This window comes from Eschrichtius robustus, chromosome X, assembly GCF_028021215.1.
Source record: "Eschrichtius robustus isolate mEscRob2 chromosome X, mEscRob2.pri, whole genome shotgun sequence".
Lineage (NCBI taxonomy): Eukaryota > Metazoa > Chordata > Mammalia > Artiodactyla > Eschrichtiidae > Eschrichtius > Eschrichtius robustus.
The window spans coordinates 93,739,022-93,764,657 of record NC_090845.1 but is presented as its reverse complement, the minus strand read 5'-3'; the positions used below and the strand labels follow the sequence as shown (position 1 = coordinate 93,764,657).

At 41.3% G+C, this 25,636-nt stretch overlaps 1 protein-coding gene across 1 annotated transcript in view; it reads right to left on the bottom strand.

The window, feature by feature from the left end:
• IL1RAPL2 (interleukin 1 receptor accessory protein like 2) overlaps window positions 1-17,697 on the bottom strand; it is a 516,387-nt gene extending 498,690 nt beyond the window's left edge. The window contains exons 1-2 of the mRNA XM_068532662.1: window positions 17,289-17,697; window positions 11,134-11,407 (exon numbers count right to left, since the gene is read on the bottom strand). Of these exons, the coding sequence (XP_068388763.1) occupies window positions 11,134-11,407; window positions 17,289-17,697 (683 nt within the window). The remainder of the gene's footprint in view (window positions 1-11,133; window positions 11,408-17,288) is intronic.
• Between the last annotated feature and the right edge of the window lie 7,939 nt (window positions 17,698-25,636).

The window sequence follows — 25,636 nt, the reverse complement described above, 5'->3', positions numbered from 1 at the left end:
CTTCATTTTTTAAAATTTATTTATTTTATTTATTTTATTTTTGGCTGTGTTGGGCCTTCTTTGCTGAACGGGGCCTTTCTCTAGTTGCAGCAAGCAGGGGCTACTCTTCCTTGTGGTGCGCGGGCTTCTCATTGTGGTGGCTTCTCTTGTTGCGGAGCATGGGCTCTAGGCTCATGGGCTTCAGTAGTTGTGGCTCGCGGGCTCTAGAGCTCAGGCTCAGTAGTTGTGGCACATGGGTTTAGTTGCTCTGCAGCATGTGGGATCTTCCCGGACCAGGGCTCGAACCCGTGTCCCCTGCATTGGCAGGAGGATTCTTAACCACTGAACCACCAGGGAAGCCCTCAAATGATCTTTGGCGAAGAAGCAAAGGCAATACAATGGAGCAAAGACATTCTTTGCAACAAATGGTACTGGAACAACTGCACAGCCACATGCAAAAAAAAAAATGTATCTAGACACGGATCCTTACACGCATCACTAAAAGTAACTCAGCATGGGTCACAGACCTAAACGTAAAATGCAAAACTATAAAACTCCTAGAAGACAACATAGAAGAAAACCTAGATGACATTGGATATGGCAATAATTTTTTTTTTAATTACAACACCAAAGGCATGATCCATGAAAGAAATAATTGATAAGCTGAACTTCATTAAAATGAAAAACTTCTGCTCTACCAAAAACAGTATCAAAAGAATTAGAAAACAAGCCACAGACTGGGAGAAAATATTTGCAGAAGACACATCTAATAAAGTTATCCCAAATATACAAAGAATTCTTAAAACTTAACAATAAGAAAATAACCCGACATAGAAATGAGCCAAAGACCTTAACAGACACCTCTCCAAAGAAGGTACACAGATGGCAAATAAGCATTTGGAAAGATGTACATCATATGTCATCAGGGAAATGCAAATTAAAGCAACAATGAGATACTATTGCACACCTACCAGAATGGCCAAAATCCAGAACAAGTGACATCACCAAATGCTGGTGAGGATGCAGATCAACAGGAACACTCATTGATTAATGGTGGGAATGCAAAATGGTACAGCCACTTTGCAAGATAGTTTGACAGTGTCTTATAAAACGAAACATACTTTTACCATATGATTTAGTATTCATGTTCTTTGGTATCCATCCAAAGGATTAAAGAAATTATGTCCACACAAAAACCTGCACATAGACATTTATAGCAGCTTTGTTCATAATTACCAAAACTTAGAAGCAACCAAGATGTCTTTCAGTTAGGTGAATGGATAAACTGTGGTACATCTAAGACAATGGCATATTATTTAGTGCTAAAAAGAAATGAGCTATCAGGCCAGGAAAGATATGGAGGAACCTTAAATACATGCTACTAAGAAAGAAACAAAAAAGGCACTCTAAAAAGGCTACATACTGCAGGATTCCAACTATGTGACCTCGTAGAAAAGGCAAATCTATGGAGACAATAAAAGATCGGTGGTTGCCAAGATTTGGGGGGGAGGTATGAATAGGTGTGGTACTGAGGATTTTTAGGGTAGTGAAAATACTCTTTATGATACTATAACGGTAGATACATGCCACTATACATTTGTCCAATCCCATAGAATGTACAATGCCAAGAGTGAACCACAATGAAAACTATGGACTTTGGGTGATAATGATGTGTCAATGTAGGTTAATCAATTGTAACAAATGTTCTACTCTGATGAGAGATGTTGATAATGGTGTATGCATGTATGTAGGCAGGAGGTATATGGGAAATCTCTGTATCTTCCTCTCAATTTTATCATGAACCTAAAACTTCTCTGAAAAATAAAGTCTTTTTTCAAGAAAAGACCAAGAGGGCCAAAGCTCTGACCAATTTCTTAATATTATCATTTTATGAAGAGCCACAACGTTTTAGATGCATTCAAATGACATTTTTGAGAAACTTCTATGTGCCATGCTGCTTGGGCATATTAAAAAAGCAGATGTAAACAACACAATAACAAAAAATATCTGTGCTATAATAAGTTGAGAGAATACAAGATCTTTTGAAAATTTCACTTTTCTACTTTTCAGTCTATAAGCAAATAGTCTTATTTATAGTTGTGAAGAGTTCAGGGCGTTTTGTGTTTGTGTTTTAATAAAGAATGTTATCTTTCATGGGTGATATCTCTAGTCTATAATAATGTCAAAATAATAGGTTTGAATTTATGTACATTTGTTCCATTAGGCAGAAACACAGTTAATAAACAAACAAGGATTCATTGGAGGTATGAACAGGGAATACTTTATTAACTTCTTCTCCCCTGCTGAAATGAACACTCAGCCTTTGGAATGACATTGATAATCTACAACCCAGGACTATTCAAACATAATTTCCTAATGGTTCATGATGCAGTCCAAAAAAAGGTCAACCCAGGTACTTGAACTGAACTGGACTTGAGAATTCTCACTGCTTGGGAACATGGCCACTACAGTCAGAGAGGCTTCGTTTCAAATCTCTACTCTATCATGCTCTAACCATGGATCTTTGGACAGGTCACTGAGCTTCATTTTTGTACATGTAAAAGGTGAATAATAAAAGTTATCCTAATAGGGTTGTTTTGTTACACAAGTGTTAAAAACCATGTAGGGTCTGAGATTTTTACCATACTTCCAATTTTCATGGGTGTTGGTAGAAGACAAGAGACTCTTGGGTCAGAAACAATTGACAGTTAATTATTCACAGCAATAGAAATAGCCAGAATATCAGCATTTGTTTTGCTTCCCCAAACCCAGTTCCCACAAGGCAATACAAAGAGGGCCAGATGACACCAGCACAAGCAGTAGGCTGAATTACAGGACAGGAATCCCAAGCTTAGGAGGCACACGTCCTTAATAATGGGACACAGGCATGCCTGCCTTTTGCTCCAGAGGGAGATACTATCTATATTTTCCAAGGCTGCAAGCAACACCGTCATTTGCTCTGGTGGGAGGAGCAATTTCTACCTTTTAAGACTGTTCTCTATACATACATCCCTGAAAAGATAATCTGGGACAAGGGACAGTGCCTCTGTGCATAAGTCATGCAGAAATGCAAGAGATCCATAGGGAATTGTCTCTCAACAATGAGCTAATTTAAAGCTCTTAGCATAGTACCTGACATGTGGTAAGTGCTCCATAGAAAGTAACCCCCTCTTACATCATCACCACTGTATAATTAATACATTATCCACTGACTCCCAAGCCAAACTGTAAAGTAAATCTAGATGTTCTGTTTTGTTGTTTAAAGAAAGAGTAGCCAATGGACCAGGTTACAATAGAAATTATATATATTCTAAAAACTACTGGCTCAAGATAAAATTTTGTTATCAAAATGTCATTCACCCTGAATTCAAAACAAACTATAATTTCTCTGGGGGTGGAGTAGTTAAGTCAGATACCTACTCAAGAAAAGTATTGTCTGTGTGTGTGTGTGTGTGTAAAATAACCCACACATAGATAACTGAGAATTTTGGATCTTTCCAGTGGCAAGTTTGTCACCATTCTCAAGGAAAGCAATTGCAATCTGCCACCTAGGGGTGTGGGTAGCTAGTTAAAAATCTGTTGCTAGTGACTGACTGACATGTGGGTAAAGGTAAGGGAATAATCAACGGAAATTCAAAAGATTCCCTGCCACTATCATAACCCACATGTTACGAGTGACCCCTGATTTATTGTTTGGTTGAAGACAATTTTTCACTGACTCTATAACTACAGTTGAACAGTGAGGAGGTTAGGGGTGCCAATGCTCTGTGCAATCATAAATCCACATATAACTTATAGTTGGCCCTCCATATACATGGTTCCTCCATCTGTGGTTCTGCATCCATGATTCAACCAACTGTGGATTGTGTAATACTGTAGTATTTACTATTGAAAAAACCTGGCACATATGTGGACCCATGCAGTTCCAACCCATGTTGTTCAAAGGTCAACTGTATTTCTTACTTCTTCACTGCTTCCTATTTAGATTACACTGATATTTTTGTATAAGTCAAAAAGTAGTTTTATAATTATTCTTATAATATTCACAAGTTTTGCTTTATCGCCCAAGTTACATTGCAAATACTTCAAAAGCACTGAGTTTCCTTTAAACGTGGTTATCTTCCTCCTCATACAGAAGCCAGAATATTCTCTCTATCTTTGTGTTGACAATTATATAAGTTAGTTGTCTTAGCAACTAAGCTGTCATTCCCTATGCCTCCATGATCTATTCTCTGATCCCTGCCTACCCACCATAACTGTCACTGTCAGAGGTCTTAAAAGACTGGTCAACATTCAAAATTTCTGCATGCTGCTCTAACTTCACTCTATGACCCACTAACATTTGGTTTCTGTCCCATAATTCTTTTGAATGTCTATCATTAGACTCAAGGACATCTTACTAGCCAAGTCTAATGACCCCTTGCTCACCCTCAGCCTATCTTACCTCCATGCATTGTTTGAAACTCGTAACTCTCCTTCAACTTTCTAAACCTCTCGTTACTTCTAAGATATCTCTCACTTAGGATTGTCTACTTCTCTGACCACTCCTTATAATTCTACTGCTGGCTTTTCTTCCCTGGGCTTTCTCCAAAATGTTAGCCATCTTCCCCTAGGCCTCAGGTTTCCTTCCTCTGTTTTGTTTGCTTGCTTATTTGTGTTTTTCTTCTCTCCCTCCAAACTTCATCTCCAGAAATTTTGTTCAAGCGCTAGATTCCAATTACAAACTAAGTACTGAAGACATCCAAATGTATAATATTTTTCTCTAGTTCTATCCTCTCTCTTAAGATCCAGCCTAGTACATCCATCTAACTATGATTCCATATTACTGTCATGAAGGCACTTATCAGTCCCAAACTGAACTTAGTACCTCTTCCCTACAGTCTGTTATTCCTCCTGTATTATCTATCATGATTAGAGGCATCACTAACCACACTACCTAGTTGCTCAAGTCAGATGCCTCAAAGTCATCTCCACTCCACCTCTCCGTACTTATTTCCCTTATACAATTGGCTAACAAGTTTCACTAATTCTATTTCAAAATTCTCTCCTTATCTGATCTTTCACCTAGGTCCTGCCACAGTTCAAGCCCTAATCGTGTCTTGCCTGTACTACTAAAGTAGGATCTTAACAGGATTTGCTGTCTTCATTTTCTCCCTCCTCCAATCCTTTGGCCAAAAGAAATTATTTTTAACTTCCTAAAAGTGTTTATAAGCAGAAGTGGAAGGATGGTAGCATACAGAGACAAGTGATCACAAGCTGAAGTTCACATTTAAAGTGTTATAGAAGGAATAAAAAAGGTAGGGCAAAAGATGTTCTGAGGCTAGAAGAAGGGACGGCAAAGAAGTAAGCAGGTAAGCTATAAAACTGTCGATGAGAGTGGACAGTGGCAGAAAGGAAGAGGTCAAGGGAGGAAAGCTAGGGATCTGTCCTAGGCACTCTGTTTTTCTTGTTCTATATCCTCTCCCTGGGTGATTTTAACCACTGCTTCAAATCCTACTTCCACTTCTCAATACTACATCTCCAGCCCTGATGTCTCTCCGAAGGTCTAGACTCACACATCTAACTGCCTATAGGGTATCTCGACTGGTATGTGCCACAGTCTCCGTATGTCTAAAGGTGAACCCACCCCAAACAGTTTCTCCTTCATTCTCCATATAAGTATACAGAATCACTATCTACGTAGTTCCCTATAGTAGAAACCTGGGAATTACCTTACTCATTCTCTCATCCCTGCCCCTCTCTGGCATTCCCATGAATTCTACCTAGCAAAAAGCTGTGTACATGCACCACTCCGTCCCAAATTCCACTGCCCTTAGTTTACATTTTGAATTACTGTGGCATCCCTCTAATGGGTCTCCCTGACTCCAGTATCTCCCTTTTCTTCACCATTCCAATTTCTACATTATGTTTTGAATGCTCTTTCTGCAGAAGTCCCTCGAGAACAAGGGAAAACATGAACCCTTCCCACTAAGGTCTGATAATTAAAATACAAAAATTGAAATGGAAAGAAGACACATGATAACATTGTTAAAGAGAGCTAAAACAGTGGGATTTATACCTCTGGTACTTAACCACCTTCTTATGTAATACTTTAATGCCTGATTTATCATTTTTTTCTCTGTCACTATCTGACATAAACCCTTAAAGAATAAATGTTGTCTTTTTCAAACTAGTTCATAGAACAGAACATAATGCTCATATAACAAATAATGAATGTCTGATTTTTCAGACGGAAAAATAAATTAAAACCCACGAGTGTCTCTGCATGGCTAGTCCCTTGGGTACATAAATAATGGGTGAGAAGAAAATAGAGAGAGCTAGCCTGAGATGAGACCCTAACATCAAGCCAAGTAATTTGTCACATGAAGCCATCAAATATTTTTAAGCTTGAAAGTAACGTGATCATAGGAAAGGTTAGGAGGATATTAGGAATTAGAAAGAGATTAAAGTCAGGGAGATAAATTAAAAAGCAACAGGGGCATTCCCTAAATGGGAATGGATGTCAAAAAAAGTTCCTCAGGTATTAGCAATAAGACTTGGTGACTGATTTGATTGTTATTAAAGGGGGGTAGTCTTGGTGATTTTGAGATTTCTATGAACAACACAGGGATATAGGAGGAAAATCATTTCTTGGGGAAAAGGTTGACTTATGAACATTTGAATTTGGGCTATCTATGGGACACACAGGAAATATGAATCTAGATCAGGAGTTGGCCAACTACAGGCCAAATCCTACCAGTTGTCTGTTTCTATAAATAAACATTTGCTGGAACATAGCTACTTCTTCGAGTATTGCTTATGATTGCTTTTGTGCTACAAGTAGTCGGGACAGAGGTCCTTTGCTTACAAAGTCTCAAATAATTACTATATGGCCCTTTAAAGAAAGTTTCCTGACCAAGTATCAGAATCTGGCTGTGTCTAGAACAGGACCTACAGAACCTTCCTAGCGAGGGGGGCGCCAGAGGCTACTGAGAGGTTGGGGCTGTTTCCTGTTCTAGAACATTCCATCTCTAGGAGGGGAGGGCCCCCTGAGTGGGACAAACCATTATGGTGGTGGGGGGTGTGTTTGAGACTTTTTGTACTTGATTACAAGCGCTTCACGTTCTTGGTTCTGAATCTTTTCTAACCACTCCTGCTTCTTCCGACCTTCAAAGACTTTCAACAGTGTAGGGGGTTCTCTTATGTCCTGGGGGGGGGGCGGGAATCTTCCTCACGCACCCCTCCCACCCCCCACTGTTTCTGGAAGCTGGAACAGTCCCATGTTACTCTGACTTGGTCCCTGGCCCGTCCCCCGGCCCGCCCCCAGTCCCGTGCCCAACCCCACCCCCAATCCCGTTCGCCGCTACACCCCCCACCCCCACCCCACCCCCGCCCCCCGCCCCCAGAACAGGTCTCAGATCTGCTCACTTCTCTCCAGGAGCCGGTTGCAAAGGGACCAGGCCTGGCCACTGCCAGTGGGACCGGGTCAGAAGGAGCAGGTGAGGAGGAAGAGGAGGCAGGGGCCACTGCTCCTACTGCAGCCGCTTCTGGAGCCACAGAAGGAGGAGGAAGACAGAAGGGTGTGGAAGGGTCAGAAGCTGCCGAGGGAGCAGAGGAGCTGCGCGGAGACCTTATGCAGCTTCCCGGAGTTGGGAACCAGAAAATTTACACCTCTGGTGGGCAGAGGGAGGGAGATCTCAGGTCCGTGGGCCCACCCATGCTTTATTTATCTGGGATAGCAAAGTCCGGGTCCACAGCCTCACAGGAACCCCTTCCTGTCCAGCTCCCTGCCTCATTCCCATCCTCACACTCACGCCCCTTATTCCCCTTCCCAGACGCACCCACGCCATCCCCACCCACGTCCTCCCGACCAGCAGCGCCGTTCACAGCAGGAGCTCCATCTCAGAGGTCTCCCCGCTGGGGGCCCTCTGATTCTAGCCTGCGGTCTGATGTGGGGGGCCAGGGAATGGGCCCTCAAGAACCACAAAGAGACGGGAGGGACTCTGAGTCCCACCAGCAGAGGACACCTCCAGTACTTCGAAGGCCAACGGGCTGCCCTTGGTGTAAAGTGAATTTTTCAAGGCAGAAAACTTGCTTCCACTGTGGGAGGGGAATCTGGCTATAAAACCTTTGAATTCAGAAATGTGAAACAGAATAGAAATGTACCCTGATGGGAAATCCGTTTTCAGTGGGAGGGGGAGGGGCGGGGGAGGGCTTGGGAAGAGTGGAAGGAAAGGGTGGGTGGGTGGGTGAATGGGGCAAGGGAGCTGTGAGAGAGGAGGGGAAATGGGGTGGAAGGTAGGGTATGGGGTGGTGGCTGGGGAAGTTGTAGATTGGGGGCTTAGGGGGAGAGAGACCTAGAGAGACAGATGTGTTTTGATGACCCTCTTTGTGTTCCAGAGCACTAGTACTCGACACCCCAGAACTACTGCCGCTTCTGTGTGTGTCTCTCCCCAACTCTAGCATCTGGTGGACCTGGGCAGACAGTATATAACACCCCCGTCTCTGCTTCCCCCCCCCCCCACCCCTGAAACTAGACTAGATGACTGGAGCAGGAGTGGACATTTGACCCATCCTGAGCCAAACAGATCCTCACACTAGAGAATCTGAACAGAGAGGCAGATTTCATAGCCAGGATGGTGTCGGGCAATGAAGCAGTGGGTCACTGGGAGTCGGGGGCAAGGTCGGAGTCATGGACACCGAGGCCACAGCTGAGGCCTGGCCTTGGATGTGGAGGAACAGAACCGCGTGCTTTACAAAGGCCCAGTGCCCTTTAGAGAATCACAGTCTGAGGCCCCAGGGAGCAGAGAGACAGAGAAGCAGAGAGGAGTTGATCCCGTGACCCCAGACGTGCAGAGTGGCAGCCCGACCACTTTTCACTTCCTGCAGTTGTGCTGAGTGAAAATCCACTTTACACAGATCCTTTTTTCTTTAAGCTAACTTGAGAGGGTCCTTGGTCTGGGCAACCAGATTATTGCCAAGCCAGAAATTTACACCAGAAGAGCAGTTGCAAACCACAAACCATCAAAGGAAATGTCGGAATTGGCAGGGGCGGTGCATCAGGGAGTGATGGGTAGTGAGTGGGGATTCCTGCATCCCAAGTCTCCAGCAATGAACTGGTCAGGACCAGTTGTAGATATGCTTGTATAATTAAAAGAATAAGAGGAAGGTATGCAAGGATACACACTATATTGTTAGCATTTCTCAGGGTAGGGAGATGGGTGAGAGGAGAGGAAGGAAGAAAGGAGAGATAGTCAGACCGGGGAAATAAGCAGGGCAGGGGAAGTAAGCAGTAATTAATTCAATAATTCATTATAAGTATAGCACCTGTATATAGTAGGCTGATGCTCTACAAATAAAATTTTAAATTTGTGAAAACAAAACAAACAGAGCAAATGGAATAGGGGGAGGAAAATAGATCTATTTTAGATTGGCAGGATTCAATGAGGGTGGGAATGAAGAGGGTGTAAGCAGGGAAAGAGTAGCAGCACTGTAAAGAACAGAGTGCCAGACAGTGGAACCGAATTACACCCACTTCTCATTTCTGCCAAGAGCTGTCCAAGGAGGTGAAAATACTGATTATTGCTAAGGGTGTGATCAGAATGATTGCTATTTTTGCCAATATCCTGGGGCTTTTGCCCACCACAAAGAGACTAAACTTGCTCCCCCAACACTTCCTCCCAATATACATACAAAAGTGATTCTTAGAGCATCAAGAAGGTTCTCTATTTATATACCACCTTGTTCTCCTGCCCTTTTGAACAATGAGGCCACACCAGGGGCTTCCAAGTGCTTTTGATGAAGAGGTGACATAGCTTTGGCATCAGACAAAGTCCACAGGAAACAAAAATGGAAGGGTCTGCATTTCCAAGAAGGTAAAATCACACAGTAGAGTGCAGGTCCCTGGTGAGCAAGATCAGACACTTCTAAAATGGCAGTATTGAAGAGCAATTTAAAGGTCACCTCAGCTACTTACTTCAACACCTAATGCAGTCTCTATCTGAGATTTGAGATCCTAGATCCTGACACTGGGGTGGAGGGGGGAGGAAGGACATATTGTGGAATCGCTGGGGATAAAACAGACTGCTTTTCACTGTAAACTTCTTGCAAGTAGGAACTGTATCTGTGGTATCTTCCCAGAATAGTATATAGGAACACAGGATGACCATGTGTTTATAGGGTCCCATGTTGAATATTTAGATACAGTAGACTCAAATTCACATTGTAAATCCCATGAAGAATTTCACCAGAAGCATTTGAAGCTATTTTCCATCAGTAAGATAGGAAAGACCCTGACCTAAATGATACTTTAGGTCATTTTCATAGCCAGATATCAAGATCATTGAGCCAACTGGCTCTATGCAAAAACAATTTTTAATACAGATTTTCCTGTACTAACAATTGGGGTTATGTCCCGATAAACCCATAGTAAGCTGAAAATATCTTAAGTCAAAAATGCATTTAATACACCTAACCTACCGAACATCATAGCTTAGCCTAGCCTACCTTAAATGTGGTCAGAACACTTACATTAGCCTACAGTTGGGCAAAATTATCTAATTCAAAGCCTATTTTATAATAAAGTATGCATATTTCATGTAATTTATTGAATACTGTACTAAAAGTGAAAAATGGAATGGTTGTATGGGGACAGAGTGATTTTAAGTGTATCAGTTGTTTACCTCATGATCACGTGGCTGACTGGGAGCTGCAGCTTACTGCCTGCCACTGCCCAGCATTATGAGATAATATCATACCGCATATTGCTAGCCTGGAAAAAGTTCAAAATTCAAAATCCAAAGTGAGGTTTCTACTGAATGCGTGTCACTTTTGCACCATCGTAAAGCTGCAAAATTCTAAGTCCAACCATCGTTAAGTCAGGGACCATCTATATAAGACCCTGGGGCAGGGGTGGAGTTGGGAAATAAATGAATCACAAAATTTTCTGAATTAAATGAGCATATATAGTAAATGGGAATCTTATTTTATGAAAATGTGATAAGAACTTGCTATATTGGTCCAATAAATAATCAGAATTGAATTTACTGAAGCTCCACATGCACTGCAGCCTTTCAAGAATATATTCACTGTATAACATGAGGCACACCCATACACACTCCAGTCCCAATCAAGACTACCACCCGTGACATTGAGCAGTTTTCACACAGCGCTTACCTTAAAACACAAGTGTAGAATCCACTGTCTTGTGCCTCAGCTGAGTGAAACCATATTGAATCTTCCTCTTTGCTCATCCTGACCTCTGAAAAGATGATGGGCTCTTCCAAATCACCTTTGTTTTTGTACCACATCAGCCTGAGCCCAGTGCTCTGGGCCATGCTATAGTTGGTACGAATGTAACTGTAGAAAAGGGCACATTTCACTCGGACTGGTTCACCTGCCAAAGCCATGTATGTCTTGAGATCCACTGACCAGTCAATGCAGCCATCCACTGAAAGAAAACCAGATTGGGCATGAGATGCAGTGAGCATTGTTGATAATAGTGAGAAGAGCAACAATTATTGCCAACATGTACTGAGGATGTGCTATGAGCTAGACACTGAGTCACGTGCTTTACATAGATTACCTCATTCAATCTTCCCAGAGATCCTATGAGATAGATCAGTATCCTCCTTAGACCTGGGCAAGCAGGATTCCTGCCCTAGCCCTGTGCAGTAAACTTTGGGTTGACTAGATCCTCCAAAGAGCTCCAGCGCTCATGCCTATGGGGTTTTCCTGGGGCCCCACAGATAGGTATCAAGTCCAGTAGGGTGGCTGGCCAAGTGGATCACTCCTGCCAGTCACGAGGCATCCGCTTCACAGGATTTTGTGAGATTGGATGGCTACAATGACACTGACATGTTGATTTTTGGTGACTCAAATTGTTTATATAGACAGGAGCCCCACAAAACAAAGACTTCCTTAGGACCCATATAGAGCCTAGAAGCAGCCCTGAGATTGACCCTTTTATTATTCTTATGTTATAGATGAGAAAACTGAGACCCAGAAAAGTTCAGCAACTTTGCCTATGGACACAGGGCTAATAAGTGGTGGAAAACCAGTCAGTCTCTGATTCCCGAGACTGTGTTCTTAACCACTATCCTATACTGCCTCTGCCTGTAATCGTGACAGGAGCCAGTGTTTTATTTATTTGCCTTTGAGAAAGTAGATGCCTGGGTTGGAAGCAGTGGATACCTAAAATGATTATTTGCCATTATCTACATGCCAGTTTTCCATGGTATGACCTATTAATAGCAGATATTTAATCACACTTCAATTTCTTTGTATACCCTTAGGTCTCCCTTGCTGCTCAGCTGGTGTGCGCTCATGGGAATATATTATATTAATGTCAAGTTTAATCAAATAATATTAGGTGGGTAAATCTACCATTAAAGAAAGACATATACAATAAATTCTCTCTTTTCCAGAAGGGTTGGAAATGAGACACTGTGGCTAATTTTATATGCTAATTTTATATGCTAATAAATACAATTAACATAGTTATTCTACCTCCAATTGCTGATTTTCAAAGAATTTCATCAAATTGTGCTACATTATATTACTTGATTACCCTTTCTAAAATAATCCTTTCATAAACTGTTTAAACACTGCCATTTTAAAATTATATGTTTCGCTTATCATTTTGTGAACTGATCTGCTTCCTTTTTTAGATGTTGAGAACTCTGCAACCCAGTGTGTTTATCTTTTAACCTCAGTTGACAGGAAGCTCAGAGCTAAATACAATGCTCAAGTGAAATAACTATCTTACCTCAGGATTTTGCTTTCTCTACATAAGGGGTTCTTGACCTGGGGTTCAAGGACACCCAGGGGCAGAGTGCCTGGATAGACTTCAAGGTTGTGCCTATTTGCATAGCTATACTTTTCTGGGGAGATGTTCCACAGCTCTTTATCAGATCTTCAAAGAGGTCTATGGCCCAAGAAAGTTTTTGAACTCTGTGGCTTCTGATGTCTCTTTGTGACTTTATTTTTCACTGCCTTGCTGCATATGAGCTTTTATTATAAGTTGCCTCAAATCCTCTTATAGTATGTGAAGTATTCATTAGAAATAAATCAATAACCAAATAAATAACTCATCCTAATTTTATAATGAAGGACATTTGAACTTTGAGTACTCACAGGGCACCAGATTCATCACTGTGAATTTTGATGACCATTGTGCACTGTTGAAGTCAAGAAGGTACAACTGAATTGGACTAAGTACGTACTGATCTCTGGCTATCTCTTGGGGGGCTTTTTTAGTCACTCCCAAGTATCAGTTGTTTACCTGTCATTTGTCATTCTCACAACTGTCAAGAACAGAGAGGGGGAAATCTGCATTTGTTAAACTTTCTGGGTCATGGTAAATTACTGATGATACATCTCTGTAGTAAATGCAATTTTAATATTTATTGTTTTATCATCTTTAAATTAATTTTATATTATTCCTTTTTATGGACTATTTGTGATACTATTCCCATGCATTAACACAACTGAGAGGAAACTGTATCTCAAGAGACCTCAGGTGATTTTCCCGAAAAAAGCAGACAAAGTGTATGATACCAGGGATCCATGAAGGCCCATCTGACACCGAATATTTTCCCATGATGAACTTTACTCATGGGAAATCCATTCCCATGAGTAAAGGCCTTGTAGCCTTATGTCTAGAGAGTGTAGGACCACTACTAGATTCCAGCAAGGTGGTATGATTTGTTTTTAATGGATTGCTATTCCTAGGAAAACCAACAGAGAGGGGGGCAAGATGGGATGAAATACTACAATGTGGTGCATTTATCTTTAGATTTGGGACTGATGAAACAACTAAAAAGGGTCTACTGAGGTAAGAGGCCTGGAAACTCAGGTGGCAAGGGAACATGATGGGATTGAAACCTTGAGGTTAAGAGAGAAGGTTAAGAGAAAAGCATGAGAGGGTCACAAAAAGGCAGGAAGAGGAGAAAGCTCACATAAAACTCAATTTGCCAAGGGCCATTCCAGGGATCAAAGATGGTGCCATCAGAAGTCACCAGTACAACTCACATTTCTGTCGTGAGAAGGAGTTTGTAATACATGCCACACGTTCAGAGCCCTTTGCACTTTGACACTCCAGATATATTTGGCAAATAGGTGAATGACTAGATCTGTGTTGCAGCTGACAAGGGAGCATGCTATGGCCAGGTTGGGGACATAGTGGAACTGAGTAGCCCACAGAGGAAGCCCACCTGCAAGCTTGACCTTATCAGCAAGGCCTCTCATTCACAGAGGGATCCAACCCTATTCTGTTCACAACTCCAGTCGCACCTGTGTAGGTTTGCCCCCGAAAGGCTCCTAAGAAAAGTGGTTTCTAGACAGATTGGCTTCTCCCCCAGGTGGTTTGATAACTACGTTTCACTAACCAGCCACAAGTGTAAATAGAGGCACTGTAAGAAGGAAAATAGTTTTCCCCCCAAAAAACAGCAACATTCTGCAGTTGGATTGAAATTTGCTACAGAGCAAACCCATCAAAAGCATCAGTGAATGCATGCCTGTCCTCTGCTTCACAATCTCTCAGTATGGCTATAAATATTCCCATCATTCCATTAAAAAATACCTATTTCTAAGTTATCCATTCCCTGTTCACTCTTGAGTCTTGTTATGAACAGCAATTCAAGTACTTAAAGAACAATTGTGTTTCTCTCGATGCTCATCTCTGTTCCCTTGATTTAGGTTTCTGTAAGGCTTAAAAATTATTACTCTTAGTTTGGTCTTGTTGGTAGAAATGCTTTAATATCTGAGCTATACAAAACAATTACAATGCAGCAAAGAAAGCCACTTCTTTAAAACCCAGGTCTCTATTTTAATCATTTTCATTTCAAACTGCAAAACAAGTGTATGCTTAGTTTGACATGAAGATTCAAAAAAAAAAAAAAAAAAAAGGAGCATATGAAACATATAAAGGGACATGCCAATGTCCACGCAATTTATTTTACCAAGAGGAGATTCCTAGGGGTAAACCTAATGCAGTATCCTGGAAAGTGCCCTGGGTGACCAAAGCAAACCTATTTAGCCTGCTTATAGACAAGCCTCGGCTTCCTCCTCAATACATCTGGAAAAGCAAATCCTGTCACACCTACCTGCTGTGAAAACAAAGTCCTGAGAAAAGTTTTTAATCCCTAGAAGAGGATAAGATGTTATTATCAACAACAACAATTATATTATTTTAGAAAAAAAAGAATATTGCATGCAGTAAAATTACAAGCTCTAATGGCTATGTACATTACAGTTTTTATTGGGGGATAGGATATATAGGTATGCATAGGATTGCCAACTTTGGATTTTTGCCCCAAACTGGGAATCTCTTTAGGTAAAATGGCTAATTAGCATATGAAATATGCATTCTCCAGATATCTTGATAATGTTCACTACAACTAAAGTCCTTTGCCTGAGATGTACATCCAATATTAGTTTATTATGTGTTCTTGATTAATAAATTGATTTGTTAAACCAGGTGTTTTCTGGTAACTATGTCAGCTGTATATATCCCATTCATTTTCATGGCCAGCCCTCCTACTTGTGAATCAACGGGGCAATTGTTGGGGGCAATTCATCAAAATACCACTAGAGGGCGGGCTGTCCAAGTTTTTGTGTAGCACGGTAGATTTTCCCCACCTAATTTCTGAAAATAAGGATTTGCTATCTGCCAATCACTGGTTGCTGAGGAGGGATCACAGCAACCTCTGGGGATGCGCCCTTGGGGGTGGGTGATAGGCGGAGCCAAAAGTTGAGCATGTAGCTAAGATCTTGCTCAAATTGGATGACCAGGTTACATATGCCAGGTAAATGACCCAGCTTAGAAAGGTGCAACAGCAGCTACTGGCATTCATTGAGCCCTTAGTACAAAACAGGTAGGTACTGTGACAGGTGCTTTGCATGTAGTTTTCTCATTTCATTATCATGTCAACTCCGGGAGGTAGGGACTCTTGCTATTCCAATTTTACTGAGGAGAAAAGAAAAGCTCAGAGACTTTAAGTGACTTGCTCAAGGTTACTCAGGTTGTGATGGCAGAATTTGGACCCCAACGCAGGTGAGTTAGACTCCAGAACCTATATACTGCCTCCTATACGCCTCATCCCAGTCCACGAGACATTAAAATATTAAAATTTGCTTGGTGCTATCCAAATTGTCATATGTATTCCAAAGAGCACATCCCTGTTCAGTAGAGTGGACCTTTCCAGCTGAGTAATAGTCTATCCCTAAATAATAACCATTGTGGGAATAATAAGCATCAAATAATGTACGCCAATTATTTACCTCTGAATTATGCACAGTTTTTACAGAGTAATGAATTATTAACAATCTGTGTACTTGATTTAACCTCTGAAGATCAGTCCTAAAACTTGGATAAATTTCATCTGACCCATATTGACTCATTTAAAATTAAATATCTAAGGATGATCACCCAATTCCTAACATTACAGTCTAGAAATAGAGTTCTATGCTTAATATTTGTACTTATTATGTATTATGCCTATTGAATACATTACTCTCCTTATTTCTAATATTTTAATGTGGGAGTTGTACACCTTCTGTTTCTCTCTCAGCTCTCCTTCAAACACATGCCTAAAGACAAAATTCTTTTTATTTATACCCATCACAGTGTACGCCGTCTGCCTCTAGTGGGCAGCCTCCGAGCACAAAAAGTCAAGCTCTCCAAGAAGTGAGTGGCCTGTGCCCCAGCTGCTGGACATATGCCTTCTTGCCCCCAGCCTGGAAATATGGACAGAGCTGTTTCATCATTTTTAAAATAAAGTTCTGACAGTGGGAAAATTTTCTTCATTTTTAAAATTTCATCTGCACAGCCGTATCTATCAATAGAGAAAATATCCCCCACTCCAGCTCTATAAATACAATGAATGATTATTGCTTCAGATTTTAAAAAGCATTTCTACATTTTTTATGGATTGGATTATACGCTTTCCTTTCACTCTTTTACCCCCCACTATTCGTCAATGGGAAAGTTCTGCCTAAATGAAGTCCTTCATCTCATTTCAACCCAGTTATCACACTTAATAATGGGCTGGCAACCATCTTCATTACCCTTTCATTACAGGATCTGTACTATGCTTTGTCAAGATCATTCCTTCAATCTTTATCCGACAAATGACAGCCTCAATTATGTTCTGGAGGTGTGGCCACGTGAGGCATTACCACCAACTCTTCACCTCCTGATTACCTCAGGCCTGATGAGCCTCCTTGGGTATTACCCACTAGTCTGAAGCTCTTCTCAAATGCACTGATGTTAATTTGAAGGCTGCAGCCACAAATGTGTCTGTGGGAGACAGGATATCAGCACTGCCCACCAAGCCCTCTAGCCGACTTTCTGCTAACTCTCTCAAATCCAGGAAGCTTGCCAGTGAGCTTATCTCCAATGCCAAATCTTCTCTGTCTCTCATGTTCACAGTCATCCAAGCCAAACATTTTGGAAGTCATCCCTGAATCTTGCCTTTCCCTTCCCACTGACCTCCCCCTGCTCCACCCGTAAGACATTTCTGAAAAGTTACTCAAATTCTTCCCCTCCTCTCCATCCTCATAGACATGAAAGTCCAGGCCCTTCTCATATCTCGCTTTTGGGAGTAGAAACTGACTTCCCAAAGTCACGTATCTCCTTGAGGAGGCAGAGGTGGAATGTAAACCCAGGGTTTCAGATCCCCAGCTAGCTCTATGCTCTCTACTGCCATACGCTTCTAAATGATCATCCAACTTTTCCATTCCAGTCTGTTCTTTAAACTGCTACCAAAGTGATGTTCCTGATGTACAAGACCATGTCCCTTTACTGCTCAAAACCTGCAGTGGCTCCTGGTACGCAAATCCCTAAGCCCAGCTCCCCTGCCTCACCAGCGACTGCCTGTCTTTCCTGTCCCCAGACACAGCTCTGCACACACCCTACCCTTCAGTAAATACTCACCACTCCCCGACATGCCATTCACTTCTCTGCCATTGTTCTCTGGTTCCTTCCACTTTGCCTCTGTGCCTATCGATTGAGATTCTACTTATCGTCCAAGACAGCTTCAAATGCCACTTCGTCCAAAAAACTGCACTTCACTGCCCTGTGTGAATTCTTTCCCCTGCAGTGCTCTGACCACATGTTTGTCTACAGATCTCCTTCCCAGTTAGATGGGTGCCTCATTTCCTTTGTATCTCTAGGACAAGGCCCAGTGCATTGCACATAGTAGGCACTCATTAAATCTTTATGGGATGAAATTGTGTGGGGATTCCCCCCCCCCCAAAATTCACTAATAATCAAAAGTTGTTTGCATTTGTCGACCTTAAGATTCCTCCTACTGCTTCCCACCAGAGCAGGGATGCATCCAAACTCTGATGGAAATGCTAGGAGCCAGGCTCCAAGGTACAAAATGTGTTCACAATAACAAATGATTGCTACTTTCCCATTAGCTAGCATGACAACAAACAGGAATCACAAAATAAACTCACTGCCATATCCCTGCTCCAGAACTCATGATTCTATGGTAAGTCAATCAAAATCACCAAGTCTATCACCCAAGTCCTTTCAAATCAGGCCCCACCCTATCAAAATGGCTGCCTATCACTTTCCAAGAGAAATGTTCTTGAAGCAGACCTCCTCCCTCACAGAGCTACCCTAACCCTCCTTGTTAGGAAGCAGTTATGTTGTGGGCCCTTGCCCGTTCAACTCTTTCCTGTCTCCACCCTCATACCACTTCTCCCACTTTCCATGCCTCTCCCAAACCAAATCTTAGTCAAGTCCTGAGCTTAATTTACCTAGATGTCAAGTTAGAAACGGCAGCTTGGTTTTCCAATCGTATTGACTAGCACATTAGTCAAGGTCAGAGACTTCTCATTTTTTTTTTTTTGGTTTGTTTTTTCTTTTTTTCTTTTCATCTCTCCAAAAACACCTCCCAGACCAGACACTTAGTAGGTCTTACTAAATATAGGTTGGTATATTCTCATCTCATGAGACTTCGCTTAATTAAGTACTATTACAGTGAACTGCTTTGGTTAATTCATTTTTGCATTAGCTGAAGTTTAACCTTTGGATTGTTGAAAATCTTTTTCTAAAAAGTCTGAATCCATTTTTTTGCCTAAGTAGAGAATCGTGATGAGAATAAAATATTCTGGATTGACTAAAGATTTGTCAGGTCCTTAGGGTCATCACCCTAGACCTTGATGCCAAGGCAGTATAAGAATAGAGCCTGGTGGTGTGGAAAGAGCATAGAGCTAGCTGGGGATCTGAAACCCTGGGTTTACATTCCACCTCTGCCTCCTCAAGGAGATACGTGACTTTGGGAAGTCAGTTTCTACTCCCAAAAGAAATGAAGACATTAAACTAGACAAGTTCTAACCCAGCACCAAGAAAACAGATTATATGATGGTTGCTGAGGTCTTTGGTCAAGAAGATCAGCTGCATGTGTGCTAAATTGGAAAATCTCTCCCTGGCAATCTTCATTTTTTTCTCTCTTAATTTCAAAGTTACAGAGAAATAAAAAAGAGTACTACTACAAACGCCCATGATCTCAGCATCCAAAGTTAATAATGTTAACTTTTTTCCAATTTGCTTTCAATAGCTTTGTTTTATTAAAGAAATAAAGCATTGCAGATATAGCTAATGTCCCCTTTTAACCACCACACACAGTCCCATCCTTATCTCAAACCCCTGCCTGGATGTAACCACTATTCCTTCCAACTTTTAGACTCTTACATACATAGGTGGATACCCTGAAGAAAAAATATTGTAGGGATTAAAAGTTTATCTTACAATAGGGAGTAGAGGTGGGAATAAAAGCCAGTTAACTGAGGGCTCTTATGAGGTGGGTTCTAGTCAACTGAGGTCTAAGAGAGTATACTTAACAACTGCGCACACACCCCACACATGTGCAACCTGCACCTCTAACGCACAGAGCCTGAGTGGGGACCAACCTCAGAGTCTACAGGGGTTTTCTGCCTGAAGTTAGTTGTTTCCACACCATGTGCAGCCACACAGACTTCAGGAGGAGATCTATGGTCCTGTTGGAGTTCTGCTCTGTTGTGGGGAGAGCTCTGATTCACGTCAGAGACACAACTGTTACTCATCAAATAGCCAGGCTCTGGAAGTTACAGGCATGAGGCAGGGTCCACATCTTATGTTCTACACTTGGCTGCCTCTATTTTAAATCAAATTCTGGGTCAACTAGGATATACAGACTCCAAATAAGTGCCCAATAGGGCTAACTCTTATTCTTTAGATAACTTATTTCCCTCTCCATTTCTAAGTTTAGCACACCATTCAGCTACCATAAACCCCTCCTCTTTGTTTTTTTCACATCTTTACTGGAGTATAATTGCCTTACAATGGTGTGTTAGCTTCTGCTTTATAACAAAGTGAATCAGTTATACATATACAATATGTTCCCATTTCTCTTCCCTCTTGCATCTCCCTCCCTCCCACCCTCCCCATCCCACCCCTCTAGGTGGTCATAAAGCACCGAGCTGACCTCCCTGTGCTATGTGGCTGCTTCCCACTAGCTATCTATTTTACATTTGGTAGTGTATATATGTCCATGCCACTCTCTCACTTCAGCCCAGCTTACCCTTCCCCCTCCCTATGTCCTCATGTCCATTCTCTACGTCTGCGTCTTTACTCCTGTCCTGCCCCCACGTTCTTCCAAACCATTTTTTTTTTTATATTCCATATGTATGTGTTAGCATACGGTATTTGTTTTTCTCTCTCTGACTTACTTCACTCTGCATGACAGACTCTAGGTCCATCCACCTCACTACAGATAACTCAATTTCTAAACCCTTCCTCTTAACAAACAGTGGAAGCCCTCTCCAGGCTCTGACTATCAGGGGACTGTGAAGATTAAATACATTAATGTACTTCAAGTCCTTAGAACTAGAACAAACGGTGCCTTGCACACATACAATGATCAGTAAATCTTTCCTTTACTACCTCAACTACTACTATTTCTTCTTTTAATTATATATCTATTTTTTTAAATTATTCTATTGTACTTCTCAAGTCTTTACATACAACGATATACATTATTTCAATGAAAATTGTCTTTTACACCATCTTTATATTAAAGTTAGGTCATTAAATTGTTTTATAATTAAATTGTTTTTTTTCAAATTTGGGGCATAGGTAAGTCATATTACTTATAAATTTCATTTCAGGACAGTAAAGGGCCATTAAGTAATATTTTAGCATGATATATATGTTTCAATATTAACTGTATATAATAGTATAGAGTAATATGTGTGTATCACTCTACACTATTATAATATGTATACTTGCTATATTATAACAATATTATATTATTGAAGACTGCATATATTTATATGTATATATTATATATACATTTACTCTATTACAGATTGCTTATAGTAGTTTATAAGTTTGCATATATTTATATGTGTTTATTTTATGTAGTTAAATAATGTGTATTTATAATATAAAATAAATTGTTGTAACTAAATATATATATTTATATGTTAACTATAATAGGTTGAATCATATGAAATTGCTGTTTAAGTCAAAAAGATCAAATACTGGGACTTCCCTGGTGGTGCAGTGGTTAAGAATCTGCCTGCCAAGGCAGGGGACACGGGTTCGAGCCCTGGTCCGGGAAGATCCCACATGCCGCGGAGCAACTAAGCCCGTGCTCCACAACTACTGAGCCTGCGCTCTAGAGCCCACGAGCCACAACTATTGAAGCCTGCGCGCCTAGAGCTCATGCTCCACAATAAGAGAAGCCACCGCAATGAGAAGCCCGTGCACGGCAACAAAGAGTAGCCCCCGCTCGCCGCAACTAGAGAAAGCCTGCACGCAGCAACAAAGACCCAATGTGGCCAAAAATAAATAAATAAATAAATTTATAAAAAACGATCAAATATTGACAACTTCATATGATTCATCCTAATATATATCTTATATAAGATGTCATAAATTCAAATAAACGTTTGTTATATAAAGTTGCAAGTATCCTCAAAAGGGAGAGTAGAACCAGATAGAGTTGAGAACTACTCTGTTAGTTGGTTAATATTGTTATTATTTGTCATTACAAACTGGTCCATGCTAGGGCCCTTCAGATAGTTCATAAAATCAGCAGAGCTTCTTTGAACTCCAGGCCTTTGCAATGGCTGTGCCCTATGCCTAGTACACTGTTCCCTCAGACATCCACATGGCTCACTGGCTACCAACCTCCTTCACTTATCTGTTCAAATAATTTCGGGGTGAGGAGAATTTACTGATTCCAGGATTGATCAGACAAAGGAATGTGTAGCTTGATAACCTCCTCCAACTCACTTCATCTCCAGAAGAACCTTCCAGACCCTGAGCATGTCCTTTCCTTCCCCCCATCTCCCAAGTGCATCTGATCCTTATCCACTTGCAAAAGAGTTTGTGGTCTGTACTGTGAACCCCCGCCTCCCCCAGGTAGGTGTCCAGGAAAGGAGGAAGGGCGGTAATGGAAGGGGGAAGCAGTTTTTCCTCTCTGTCTCTACCCAGTTGTTCCCCCCACCCCCAGTCTGGTCCTCCAATCCACCCCTGTGGCTGGGGGCAGCGGCAGCCTTGGGGCACCTGGGAGTGCCCATTAGTGGATTAGTCCACATGGCCTTGAGGAGGAAATGTCCATGGCTTTGGTTCCATGGAGTGCCACTCCTCAGTGACTACCAGAGGATAGCACTTTCTGGGGAGAGATGCAGAGGGGCACTGTGAGCTGAGGGGATGCTGGCAGGGTGTCAAAGCCGGTGCCTGCACTCCAAGTGACTGGGAGGTACTGTGCAGTGCACGTACTTACCTATAGCATTGATATGGCCTAGGTGGTGCTCAAGGGGGTGCCACCCACTGTGGAGCTGGCCCTGCCTTCCCTGCCAGGGAAATAGCCAAGCTCAAAGCACTTTCTGGGTTCCTGGGTATAGACTGTATCTGCAAAGTGTTAGCACCATTATCATAGTTTCACTACCTAGGATGCTGGTCTTTGCCTCCCAGAAATGGGTATGGTTACAGGACATCCCACAATGTTGCTATATGCATTTAGGTTAACATTAGAGGATTAATATATGTCTCAGTGTACAGGTACTGAATGTCCCCAGGGTAAAAGGGGCATAATTATTGCATATCCATAATATTATTATTTATAATTCTACAATATTATAATGTTATAATATTAGCCAGGACGCACCACCGGGGAGGCTTGTGTTATGCTTTACTTGCTGCTAACTGGGGATAATTACTGTGCATTATTATTATTTGTGTTTACATTATTGTTAATTACTTATATTACTTAATTATTTTACCTTTATAATACCCATTATTATAATTAAGGTCATAATTAAATGATTATATCATTAATCATTATAATGATTAATAGTAATACAATCACAATTGTATTACTATTACTATGTATACCGTAATTGTATTAAGTATTACAAGTATTATAGTATTATAGTAAATGTAACACAGGTTAATAATTCAGTAATAAATATAATTAGTAATACATTAATTCTGTACTGCTAAGAAACCCTGCTGTTCCATACTGCTAAGAAACCTTTTATCTCATCAGAATCAGGATAACTGAGGTAGAGCATTAATGCAGTTACTTGCATTATTGTGATATTTTTAAAACACTATAGTAACTACCACTCCTGGTAATGCTGGTGTGGTATTTTCTTCCCTGGGAAATGGCATAATTATATCACATGGTTAATGTTGCTATTGCTGTTGTTGTTGTTTTTATTATCACTAATGTTATTTTATCATCTATCCTAACAATGGACACCAATATACAAATAATGGTATTATCTGTTCCTGCCTGTGAAATGGAGATGATTTTGGAATATTGATAATTTACATTCTATTGATATTATAGTCATAATTAATACCACTACTGAGAATCTTGGCATGCATCTGTAAAATGGACATAATTTTGAGGCATCATTGATACTGTTATTATTTGCATTTATGTTAGTGCTAGAGTCACAATTACTATTAGGAATGAGTATTTCTTGTAAACTATGGAGAAATTCACACCTCAGAGGGTTTTTGTCAGACTTAAATGACTTTGAACCTGGTACACAGTAGTAAGGATAATAATATTAATAATAGGAAAGTTTAACTCCTTACTGTGTATCAGGCACTGCTTTCAGCACTTTACATGCATTGACTCATTTAATTGTCACAACAACCTTATAAGTAAGATAGGTATTATAGATATGCCCGGTTTACATCTGTGCAAACTGGGACTCAGAGAGGTTAAATGTCTTGCCTGAGATTCCACAGCCACTTTGAGTCCATGTTCCATTCTTTTAACCACTACTACTCTCTTGGGTATTAATGGGAATAATTATCACATGTAACTAATAATTTTAGGCAAGTTATTATCTTACTATTATGATGTATCAGACAAGAATGAGGATTTCTTTCTTTTTCATCATAAAACGGTCACAGGCACAGGCAGTGGCTAGTGTTGGAGGTTCTAATGTTGGGGATCCAGGCAGGGGTGGGATGACCAGTATAAAGAGGGGCTGAATCTCTCCCTCCTGATGTTGTCAGGAGACTCATTTAAAGTAGCTCAAGCCAAAAGTACCTGGTAGAGTGTTGGTGCACAATAAATTCTTCTCAAAAATTTGTTAATCCTTCATTATAGCCTTTAGCTCCTAGTAGCCCAGGTAAAAAGCGTGAGCAAATTTTAAAAAGGAGAAATGCAAAGGAAAGATATTATTCCCGGTGCTCAGTCAGTGAGTGTTCTTTTCCCTCTCCATCTGTGGCACCCCCCCTCTCCACTTTATCCACCTGCCCTGCCCTCCCTGCTCAAAGGAAAACTCATCATGTCAACAGTCTATTGTTCATGGCTGTTTATGTAGCCAGTATTTGACATCACACAGTGGTACAAGGCTTCTAGGCTGCATGTGTCCGATATGTACTTGGAAAAGGCCCAGCTCAATTGATGTAGCCTGGAAGACTATGGAGGGAATGGAATGAGTCTCCATTCCCTGGGGCGCTGAAGGGATGAAGGATGATGTCTGGGTGAATGAGGAATTGGGAGAAGGAAGAGGGGAGATCTGTTAATGTCAGCAAGAGTTCCCTCTAGGAGTGGTGGAAGGTTGAATGTGAGACTTACCAATAGGATTGGTTAGAAGTCTGCTTAAGAAGCAGCCAGAACCCCAGGTACAACACCCCAACATCAGTTCCACACACTAGTAGAAGGCTGGATAAAAGATCTCTAGAGGGTAAAACAGAAAGGGTGTGATTTACATGGGCATACCTACCCACACCAGGTCACGGTTTCCTGTTAATGATTATTTATCTGCCACTGAGCTTGGGAATTTTACAGAAACTTGGAAAGTAACAAAGCCCAGACTGCCAGCGTTCGGACCATTGGGACAAAGAGCCCCAGATTCAGAACCCCTTCCCTCCACCAGACCATGGAGGCCTGACCACTCATTTCCCTTCCTGCATGACCCCTGGAAAACCAGAGTTAGATGCCAGAGACCCCATTTTCTTGTTGGTCTCTGCTTTGCTTCTGGCTCTGTCCCAAACCACTCCTGAATAAGCCTGCAGTTTTTACCTACTGTATCTCTAACTCATTAAATGTGACTCAGACAAAGATGTGATCCTGGACACCAGATACGTCCCTACCACATAGGTCTCACCATGCAATTCCAGAGGGGCAAGGAATGCCCCCATTTAAGT